Below are 11681 nucleotides of genomic sequence, written 5' to 3'. Positions count from 1 at the left end.
TTCACTCTCCGCTAAGACCGGGAGCCTCCTCCTCCATCTCCACACCCTCAGGGCCTCACAGTCCCAGGCAATGGCGGTCTGCCTTCCCCGGCTTTAGAATCGCAAGCTGACGGGTCTGGTCTGCAGCTGGGGGTGCTCCCCAGGCGCCTCTTGCCTCCCCCTAAATATGGGTGTCTGTGCTTACCGCTGTCCTGCCTCCGTTGCTGCTGCTGCTGCCGCCACAGTCAGAACAGCTTGACCTCTCCCCCCTGCTGGGCCCTTCCTATCTGTCCGGACGAGCACTTGTTTATAACTTCATATGTTAGACTTCCATGTATTTTCTGGAACTTCTGGTTATTTCTGGTTTTGCGGTAGTTGTATTCCTTCTTAAGTTGTGGAAGGAGATGAACCCCGTTATTCTAGGCCTCCATCTTGGCCGGAAGCCTCCTGTATTTGTTTACTTCCCTGTCCCAGGCAGAGTTGTCACTCTTACTGCGTTGTAAGGGGTGGAGCCTTAGGTATTCATCAGTAACAGGCAACCTGTTACACCACGTTGTGGCACTGTATGTGGGGGCAGGGTCTGAGAAGGAACAATGCTGCTTGCCCAGCACTCGCCCCTTTTCCAGGCACTTCTCCCACTTCCGCACCGGACTGGTGCCCCTCTATCTAGCTGCTGCCCTGGCTGTCGTTCCCAGAGTGGGTGGGTCTGTGGATGTTCTAGGTCTGTGGGGGCCCTTTAAACAAGCGGACTCTGCTGAGACCCGCAGTTTCTGCCTCCGTCCCAACCCTCACTGGTTTGCACAGTCAAAAGCAATGAGGCTTGATTTTCCCCAGTGTTCGAACAGTGAGCTGCGCCGTCTGGGGAGGAGCTGGGAACACTCCCAGGTGTCCCTCCTGACTTTTTAAAACGTGTAACTGTGCTTTCCGCTGGCCTGCTGCTGTTGCTGCTGTTGCCACCACCACATCGTGTCCTTGCTGCCCCAGCGCCGCCCCTTCTACCTGTCTGGATGAGTATTTCTTCTTTATATCTTTGTTTGCTGGACTTCCATGCACTTTGATTTTCTGGAACTTCTGGTTGTCTCTAGTTTTGTGGTAGCTGTATTCCTTCTTAGTTGTGGAGGGAGACGCAGCATGTCTGTCTATGCTATCATCTTGGCCAGAATTCTATAATTTAGTCTTAACTAGCCTGTAATCCAATCTCGCCCTGCTTTCTACCACCTTCATGTAATTTTCCTTAAAGTTCCCTTCTTAATCTCAAATGCATAAAAGTAACTGCAAACTATCCTTCTCTGGAGCATTTTAGATCTTGTTCCTTGCAAATGTCTGCTGTCAGTTTGGTTCAAATAAAATCTTACAAAAATTTTAGGTTTGGACATTTCTTATGCTGATAATCCATGGATTGTGCCACAATTTTCACTATCTTTCTCCTACTGTCAAGTTTTCACTTCTCTGCTTACCTGGCTTAAATTCCACAGATTATCACTATAACCTTGCCCCTTTGCCCATATGGTCAGTCATACTCTCTTGACAAAATGGCTACCTTGGTTAAATTCAATTTATCTACTCTATGCCTGCACCCAAGCAACTTTAAAAGGTTGAAGAAAAATAGCCATATTCACTGGTCTCACTTTAAATTATCACTAGTCTTGAAGAGTCTTTCATTTTGCCTGGCTTTCAAACTATGTTTCCCATTCTTCTAACTCAGGGCACTTCTCTACCCAAAGTATATGACTGCTATGGTATTTCCCCTTGAAATCTTAAACCAAGCTTCTGACCAGTACCCCCCACCCTAGTCTTTCCTAATTTTTCAACCCCTAAACCCTTGGCACTGTCTTTATCTCACATTCCACAACCAGTCTTTTGGCAAATCTTGATTTTACCTTTAACATATATCCAGAAGTCACCAGCTCTATAGCCTACAGCTATGAGACCTCAGGACAACCCAGCATTTTCTCAACCAGATTACTGAAATAGCCTCCTAACTGTTCTCCCTGATTCTGCCCTTGCCTCCACACTTCAGCCTATTCAACAGATATTACGTATCCTAGTAGAAATGCATCCCTGAACTTTCAGTTATACTGGGTTTCCATTCTTGCACTTAATAAAATGCTAATCTTAGACCATAAAAGACTACTCTATTGCACAACAATTATTTCAAACTATGTTCTGAATTATTTTGATAAATATTATCTTTCACATACACATAACCTTAAAAATAGTTGGATGTTATTTTCAAGAAAGCATTCTAGATCATAAAACAGAGCCAAAGTAATTGACCTTTAGGGGATACAAACTCACGATAGCCTAACTGATACAACTGAGCTAATTAATTAAAGATTCATCTATTATTTAGTTCAGAATCATCACCAAATTGTTGAAAATGTCTTAAATTTGCCAATTCATTTTTTTAGGAATCCCAAAGTGGCAAAACTTGTATTTTAAAACTAAACAATTTAATAAACATTTTCGTAATTTCATATATTTTCAATGCTTTCAAAGCCCAACAATGATTTTTTAAAATAAATTAAATAACATGCTTTCATTGAGGAAAAAATTAAAAAACCTATACACTTCAAGCTAATGAAATATTTTATTGTACATAATAAAAGTAGTGCTTAAAAAAAAAATATTTCCAGGCCCAGACACCTGCAGGAGTATGTGAGTAAAGAATTCTACTGGAGTATAGTAAGTGATACTCAATTGTTGAAACTACAGTCCATTCTCCTCCCTAAAGTAAATACTGACATTCACCACAGGCTTGAAATTCCTGTAGCATCAGTAAATGTATTTTTAAAAATATTACAAACATGCATATGATGCCAAGGAAGATGGAAAAAATTGAGACTAACTGCACACCTTATGTACTCCAAGCTTTTCTAATTTTTAACCCATCAAGAATCACAATATTTAAAGAAAGTATTTTAAAATAATGTATGACTCACTGCTAAGTGATTTTCTACTCAAATAAATATGAAATTTTTCATTTTAATGTCACATTGAATTTGAGTACTTTTCAATCCAAGAAAAAAAATCAACTGAGACATAGTAATGAGTTTAGGATTATATATATTACAATTTGCCTTGTTATAATACATTTGTGGCTTTATGATAAAAATAACTCAGGGACATATGGAATTTAAGCTAATTTGCATAACTGTCACAAGAAAAAAGCATTAAAAGCATTTCTGAAATAAGTTTTTTCATTTAATTCCAGAATCTCAAAACTGCATTAGACCTTGGCCTTGTTTAAAAAAGTTTAGTTAAACACCAAGCTAGCTGAAGAACCTTCTTGAAAGCTTTAAACACAATTGATATAGAAAATGATTTCCCTTAAGGGTTCAGAAACGGTAGACAATTTCTTTAGCAGCTAAATCCATCAACCAACTTAGACTAGAATGTCCATTATTGACCCCATTAAAAAGAACTGGACAAATATCAAAAGTTACACACTTCATAAACCAAAGGACAACAATTTTAGGGTTATCGTTAAGTAAAATATTTTTGAAACCCTTCAAAAACTTTTAACATTAAACTAGAGGAATCATCTCTTCATTTTAAGAAAGGCATAACAGAAAGTGAAAGACATTTAAATTGAAATGATTTTCAATCCTCTTTGAACAAAAGAAATGAAAAATAATGGTTGACTAGCTAAGCTTTGTGCTCTAACCAAACTAATTACAATGATTTTTAAATGGCAACAGCCCATCTGGGTAGCTTGACAGTTCTGAATACTCTTGCAATGATTTTTAAAAAAATGCGAAGACACTAAAATGATCCAATCATGCAATGTTCATCTTATGCATTCTGCATCTCTTTGCCAATCTTGTAGCTAAGAATCTTGTTCCAATCAATCTTAGTGCGTGTAACTGGCAACTGTCGACGTAAGGCTTTGAAAGTAGTGTCCGACATTGTCTGATAATTTTCACTGATGGCAGTCTGTGAAAAACAGTAGTTAAAATTTTAAAGAAATTAAAAAGAAAACCACAATTTCTAAAACATATAGCTGACTTAGGAAAAACGTTTATTTAAGCAGTCTGTTTCACCCCTTTTAAAAGTAAAATAAAAACCCAAATATGGTTTTAAAAGTTGTTTAAAAGCAGCTAAAAGAAAAAGCTTATAATTATTTTCAATAATTAAATTCAATAAAATGAAATGTAAATAAAAGTTAACATTTGTGTATCTTCATTTTAGATCTATTATTATTCACTCATAACAATTTCATAAATTACTGTCTGTAAGGAGTGAAAACTTGTCCAATCCACAAATTAAAAACATTTTTAAGAGTGCAGTTTAGAAGCTGATAATGTAAAAAGCAGAGTACAAAACAAAATATGATCTAAACAAACTACACATAATCCAGATGCTTTGGGAAACACCACCTATGTTAAAATTTCTGATCAGAAACACAATAACCATTTAAAACCTTGGCATATTTTGACCAATACTCTGAGTTTTGTCTAGGCTTTCGCAAGTTTGCCCTTGAACTAAAAACAAACAAGCAAACCAGCAAAAAAACACACACGTAAAAGGACTAGATCTCATTATTATGAAACAATAAAAAAATATTCAGGTTTATGACTAAAATTTCAGTGCCGTCATTTATAAGCAAATATAGATTAAAAAAAATTTTAAATCATACCTGATATTCATTTTCTGCAGCTTCTACAATCTTTATAAATTCTTTTGCTGTCTGTACCTCATTCTGAATAAAAAACAAAAACAAAAGTGAATATTAACTTAAAACTATACTACTATAATTTTTAAATAGGTATGCCAATATATGTATGGTTAACAATTTGTATAATTTAATATATAACAGATGTAAATTATAATAAATAAAGGGAAAATACTCTTAAGAGGATTATTGTAAGTTCAAGGGGATCTAGGCAAATATATTTTAAGTCTAGAGAATGAGGCTGGTCTCAGGGTGTCACTAATGAAAAAAAATTTTTAATAATGTACAGTGTTGAAAAATGCAATTATAACATTTGACATATATTCTAATAGACAATCTTTATAGGTTAGAATTTAGTCAAAGATTTTTAATTACTATATGTAAATATTGTTAAATTTACTTTACCATATTTACTGCCATAATTCATTATAAAAATAATACCAATTAGGAAGAGCATATTTTAAAGTTTAAGGTAAATTTACTGAAGTGTTTAAATATTTTCTGAGAATTAAATAAAATCTTCTAATATATGAGTATTTTCTTTTTTTTTGCTATCAGTAAATGTAATGGAAATTTAGACTTTTGTAGTATAAAACAGTATTAATATGAAATCCTCAAATACCTTATTTATATATATATTATTTATAGTTGACCTTGAACAACATGGGTTTGAACTGCATGGATCCACTTTTACATTTGGAGTTTTTTCAAAAAATATACACTACTGTAAATGTACTTTCCTTATGATTTTAAAGTTTTCTCTAGTTTACTGTAAAATACAATATATAATAAATATATAAAATCGTCGTCGTCGTCGTCGGCAGCCGTCCGTCTCGAGAGACGATGGTGTAGCTTCTTAAGAGTCTATCTGCACCGCTGAAAATGGCTGTGCAGTCCGACTCGGGAGTGACACGGTATCTGTCTCCTCCCGTGTTGAATCGACATCTTGCGATGACGCTGGAGTGTCCTCTCCAGTGAAGCTGAAGCTACAGAGCCTGGGCAGGGTGATATGGAGGGTCTGCTGTTGCCCATGCAGCAGACCCCTCCTCTCTTCGCAGCTGAAGGGTCCAAGGGAAAGACGGAGTCAATACAGCTTGGCTTCAGGTGCGCCGCAGGAGTTGCCGGTGTCGACTACAACGTCAAACCGCCTTAGGGACTCCGGCTCCGGATTTTCTGTCGGGGTTTACTCCCTTAGCCTTTCCCCTGAAGAGGTATGCCGCAAGGCAGCGGAGGTTTTTTGGAGTCAGAGTTTTCCTTCTCTGATGTTAAGTCAGGTGTAAACTTTAAGTCTCTCAAAGTGGTGGCGAGATCGTTATCTCCGTAGGGACCGGGACACAACTAAGGGGAGGCAGAAGGTAGAAGAACACCCTTCAGAGTTTCCTGTAATTTGGGTCTTGTGAATTTCCTCAGCTTCTGTATGTCTGGAAAAAGCCTTTATTTCTCTTTCGTACCTAAAGGATAACTTTGCTGGAGGTGAAGTTTAAGCAGAAACCTTCATAAATGAAGAAAGCCAGCTCTTTGACTATCTAGGAGAGGAACATTCCAGAAAGAACAAACAAAGCTTCCAAAGGGAACATGCCTGGTATTGTATGGACTCTGTACTTGTCCAAGAGAAGAACCTAGAAAAATCTGAGCAGGTCAGGTAGTTCTAAAAAGCCATGGCCCAGGAAAAAGTAGAAGTGAAGGGTGATAAATATTAACAAATCCTGTTTAAACTCAGTGTCCTCCAGATAATGGAATGATTACATCTTATAGGACATAAAGTGCAATATTATAAGGGATTGGTGACATTCAGGGATGTGGCCATAGAGTTCTCTCAGGAAGAATGGAAGTGTCTGGAACCTGCCCAGAGGGACTTGTACAGGGATGTAACTTTGGAGAACTTCAGTAACTTGGTCTCACTAGGACTTTCCTTTTCTAAGCCTGATGTCATCTCCTTACTGGAGCAAGGGAAAGAACCCTGGATGGTTGCAAATGATATAGCAGGACCATGGTTCTCAGACTTGGAGTCCAGGTGTGAGAAATTTCCACAAAAAGATATTTTTGAATTAAAGACATTCAGTTGGGAGCTAATGGAAAGCCTTAAATGCTGTGGTTTTGAAGGCTCTAGTTTTAAAGAAGACTGGGAATATAAACACCAATTTGAAAGACAAGTAAATCAGGAATGTTATTTCAAGCAAGTGAAAATCACATATGAAAACATACCCACTTTTTTTTTTTTTTTTTTTTTTTTTTTTATTTTGGTTTTTCAATTACAGTTGTCCCCTTTTCCCCCAATTTCTCTCCCCCACCCAGCCCACCCCCTCTCCCGCAATCATATCCCTCCCCGCTGTCCATGTCCATGAGTCCTTCATACAGGCTCTTTAATTAAACCCTTCCCTTACTTATCCCCCTTTAGGTGATATCATATGGTATTTTTCTTTCTTTGCCTGGCTTATTTCACTAAGCATAATTCTCTCTAGTTCCATCCATGTTGTTGCAAATGGTAGGAGTTCCTTCTTTCTTTCTGCTACATAGTATTCCATTGTGTAAATGTACCACAGTTTTTTGATCCACTCATCTACAGATGGGCACTTAGGTTGTTTCCAGCACTTAGCTATTGTAAACAGTGCTGCTATGAACATAGGGGTGCATAAGTTCTTTTGAATTGGTGTTTCAAGATTCTTCGGGTATAATCCTAGTAGTGGAGTCGCTGGTTCAAAAGGCAGTTCCATTTTTAATCTTTTGAGGTAATTCCATACTGTTCTCCATAGTGGTTGCACCAGTCTGCATTCCCACCAACAGTGCAGTAGGGTTCCCGTTTCTCCACATCCTCGCCAGCACTTGTTGCTTGTTGATTTGTTGATGATGGCCATTCTGACTGGTGTAAGGTGGTATCTCATACCCACTTTTGAGCATCATACATCCCTCACTCTACATCAGAGCAATGAGCTTGGCAAGAAACTAATTGAATGTAATGAGTGTGGGAAAGCATTTAGCCGTGGTTCACACCTTATGCAACATCAGAAAACTCATACTGGAGAAAAACCCTTTGAATGTAAGGAGTGTGGGAAGGCCTTTAGTCGTGCCTCACACCTTGTTCAACATCAGAGAGTTCATACAGGTGAGAAACCTTATGGCTGTAAGGACTGTGGGAAGGCCTTTGGTCGTACTTCAGAACTCACTCTACATCAGAGACTTCATACCGGTGTCAAACCCTATGACTGTAAACAATGTGGAAAGACCTTTAGACAGCATTCACAACTTATTCTGCATCAAAGAACTCACACGGGTGAGAAACCTTATGTATGTAAAGATTGTGGGAAGGCTTTTATTCGCGGCTCACAACTTACTGTTCATCGGAGAATTCATACAGGTGCTAGACCCTATCAGTGTAAAGAATGTGGGAAGGCCTTTAGACAGCATTCACAACTTACTGTGCATCAGAGAATTCATACTGGTGAGAAACCCTATGAATGTAAGGAATGTGGGAAGGGCTTTATTCATAGCTCAGAAGTTACTCGACATCAAAGAATTCATTCTGGGGAGAAACCTTATGAGTGTAAGGAATGTGGAAAGGCCTTTAGACAGCATGCACAGCTTACTCGACATCAAAGAGTTCATACTGGTGACAGATCCTATGAATGTAAGGACTGTGGGAAGGCCTTTAGTCGTAGTTCATACCTTATTCAACATCAAAGAATTCATACAGGTGACAAACCCTATGTATGTAAGGAATGTGGGAAAGCCTTTATTCGTGTTTCACAACTGACTCATCATCAGCGAATTCATACTTGTGAGAAACCCTATCAATGTAGGGAATGTGGAATGGCCTTTATTCGTAGTTCACAACTTACTGAACATCAGAGAATTCATCCTGGTATCAAACCTTATGAATGTAGAGAATGTGGGCAGGCCTTTATTCTTGGTGCACAGCTCATTGAACACTACAGAATCCATACTTGTTAGAAAGCCTTGAATATTAGGGATGAAGGAAATATATAAAATATGTGTTAATTATTTATGTTATTGGTAAGGCTTCTGGTCAACAGTAGGCTATTAATAGTTAAGTTTTGGGGGAGTAAAAAGTTATATGCAGATTTTCAACTGTGAAGAAGGTCAGCACCTCTAAGCTCCACATTGTTTAAGAATCAACTATATATTGGGTTGGCCAAAAAGTTCATTTGGTTAGTTCAGTAAGATGGTTCTAGTAGCGCTTAGTTGTCTTTAACTTCATTCATAACAATTTTGGTAGACTGTATTGTCACAGCTGTCATATCAGCGTGCATTTTAAAAAATACTTATCAAAATTGATGAGTTTTGGGGCAGCCATTTTAACATTGAAGATGGAAGAATATGCAACATTTTTGGCATGTTATGCTTTATTATTTCAAGAAAGGTTAAAATGCAACTGCAATGCAAAAAAAGATTTGTGCAGAGTATGGAGAAGGCGCTGTGACTGACCAACGTGTCAAAAGTGGTTTGCGAAGTTTCGTGCTGAAGATTTCACGCTGGATGATGCTCCACTTGTTAGGTAGACCCGTTGAAGTTGACAGCGATTAAATTGAGACATTAATTGAAGAACAATCAACACTATACCACACGGGCATAGCCAACATACTAAAAATATCCAAATCCGTAAAGTTATTGGTGAAAATGAAAAACGTGTCTCTTATTTTATGAGAAAAACTAAATGGACTTTTTGGCCAACCCAACATATTTACACACATATATTTATACATCTCTAATGAGTGCATTTTTCTCTGTCCAAAAATAATAAGACAACAATGAAAACCCTATATGATAAAGTATAGAACACACTCCTAAAAAACTCAGCAAAAATTGACATGCTAGTTTACTATAATAACCACCTCCCACAACTCCAGTATATAAATGTAGACAAATGTCTCTTAGGAAGAATCTTTGCCCAAGATCAAGCTCCCCAAGAAGATATTAACCAAGTATCCTGTTAAGCAAATAATACTGCATGTATACTCAGGATATAGAACTATACTGAATACAATGTGTCATGGAAAAACAGACATTTGTAAGTTTCTTTTACTGGCAAATTTTGCAAAAAGAGTACTACTTAGCAAAATAAAAAAGCTGAAATCACCAAAGTACTAATGAAAACTTAAAGAAAGTAACAGCTTTCTTCTTTTCTCAGGTAGCATTTGGCTTAACACATTCAGACATGTTAATGTTAAATCAAATGCTTACTTAAATTAAAAATGAATTTCTCCTTAGTATTTGTAAGACAACTAACTTTGTATATCAGCAGTTGATGTTTAAAATATACTGAATGGTACTTTTAGGTATACAACACAAATGTTCATGGGAAAACATCACGTTAATGTTATATTAATATCCTTGGGGCAAAGTAATTCTACCATGAAATAGCTGCATGTGCAATGGAAAGAATGTGTGACCAACTGGATTTGAAAGCTGAACTTCAGAAAAACTTCATTAAGTCATAATCTCAATAGATAAAGGGGGAAAAACAATACAAACATAAAGGTAGATACAGGATCAGAAATGTAAATTTAAGAGCTAAAGCTATAATATTCTTAGAAAACACTCAAGATAAATCTTCATGACAGTGGGTTAGACAATGGCTGCTACTCATACACCAAAAGCCTAAGTAACAAAAGAAAAAAACTGGACTATATCAAAACTGAAATCTTTTGTTCTGCAAATAATGTTATCAAGAAAGTGAAAAGACATACAGAATGGGAGCTAATATTTGCAAGTCATATATGTGATACAGGATTTGTATACAAAATACATAAGCAAAAACTACAACTCAACAATAAAAACACAAGTAACCAATCAAGAAATAGGCAAAGAATTTGAATAGAAATTTTCAATACATTAAGGGACCAATAAACACATAAAAAGATGCTCATTATCATCATCTGTCAGGAATATGTAAATAAAAACCACAATGTGATATCATTTCATACCGACCAGGACGGCTATAACCAAACAGACAGACATAAATTTTGGTGAGGATGTGGAAAAATTGGAACCCTCATATATAACTAATGGCAGTGTAAAATGGTGCAGCCACTTTGGAAACACTATCTGGCAGTTTTTCAAAAGGTTAAATATCGTCGTCGTCGGCAGCCGTCCGTCTCGAGAGACGATGGCGTAGCTTCCTGAGAGTCTATCTGCACCGCCGAGAATGGCTGTGCAGTCCGATTCGGGAGTGACAATCCCTGCCGCACTTGGTACAGGTGAAGGCAGATGGCTGTTGTTGCTGCTGCTGACGCTGCTTCCGCCTCGATCTTTTCTGGACCGCCTCCTCGTTGCGCGCAGCCTCCGCGCGTGACGTACCTTGCCTGACCGCGAGCCTCCAGGCTAGGCGGTCGTCTGCTTGAACTTCCCATGTGTTGAGATTGATGGAGCATTGTGTCATGTCCTTTTTGCAGATGTCTTTGAACCGCAGTTTTGGGCGCCCTGTCATCCTCTTGCCTTCTGCTAGCTCGCCGTAGAGGAGGTCTTTGGGAATACGGCCTGCATCCATTCTTTTGACATGGCCGAGCCACCTGAGGCGTCTCTCACTAAGAACTGCATGCAAACTGCTCATATTGGCTCGCTTCAGCACCTCGGTGTTGGGGACCTTATCCTGCTAGGCGACATGCAGGACGCGTTGCAGGCACCTCATGTAGAAGCTGTTGAGTTTTCTTTCGTGCCTTGCGTAGGTGGTCCATGTCTCGCTGCCATAGAGGAGAGTGCTGAGTACGCAGGCTTGGTAGATGCGCAGTCTGGTTTTCTCAGTGAGGCTGGAATTGTTCCACGCTCGCCGGTTCAGTCTGGCCATAACTGTGGCTGCCCTGGCGATTCTCCGGTTGACCTCCAAGTCGACTGACAGAGAGCTCGAGATGGTGGACCCGAGGTAAGTGAAGTCGTTGACAACCTCCAGGGTGTATCCATCGATGGTGATGCATGGGGGAGTCCCCGTGCCTTGAGCCATAACATTCGTCTTCGTCAGGCTGATGGCTAGTCCGAACTCCTTGCATGCATGGGAAAGGCAAGTGACTAGCTG

At 38.5% G+C, this 11681-nt stretch overlaps 2 protein-coding genes across 2 annotated transcripts in view; one reads left to right on the top strand and one right to left on the bottom strand.

Annotated features, from left to right (window-relative positions):
• Positions 1 to 2550: 2550 nt before the first annotated feature.
• Positions 2551 to 11681, bottom strand: part of CAPZA2 (capping actin protein of muscle Z-line subunit alpha 2) — a 58507-nt gene continuing 49376 nt past the window's right edge. Inside the window, exons 9-10 of the mRNA XM_090287401.1 lie at positions 4619 to 4681; positions 2551 to 3915 (exon numbers count right to left, since the gene is read on the bottom strand). Coding sequence (XP_090143527.1) covers positions 3775 to 3915; positions 4619 to 4681 — 204 coding nt within the window. The 3' untranslated portion in view covers positions 2551 to 3774. The remainder of the gene's footprint in view (positions 3916 to 4618; positions 4682 to 11681) is intronic.
• LOC150001907 (uncharacterized) lies at positions 6230 to 8621 on the top strand. The gene is made up of 3 exons (XM_090287757.1): positions 6230 to 6236; positions 6410 to 6854; positions 7534 to 8621. Exons 1-3 carry the CDS (start codon positions 6230 to 6232, stop codon positions 8600 to 8602), a joined length of 1521 nt encoding a protein of 506 aa, XP_090143883.1. The 3' UTR covers positions 8603 to 8621.

Source organism: Furipterus horrens, unplaced genomic scaffold (assembly GCF_987537825.1).
Source record: "Furipterus horrens unplaced genomic scaffold, mFurHor1.1.pri manual_scaffold_9, whole genome shotgun sequence".
Lineage (NCBI taxonomy): Eukaryota > Metazoa > Chordata > Mammalia > Chiroptera > Furipteridae > Furipterus > Furipterus horrens.
The sequence above is the reverse complement of the archived record's forward strand: the minus strand, read 5'-3'. Positions and strand labels throughout refer to the sequence as shown.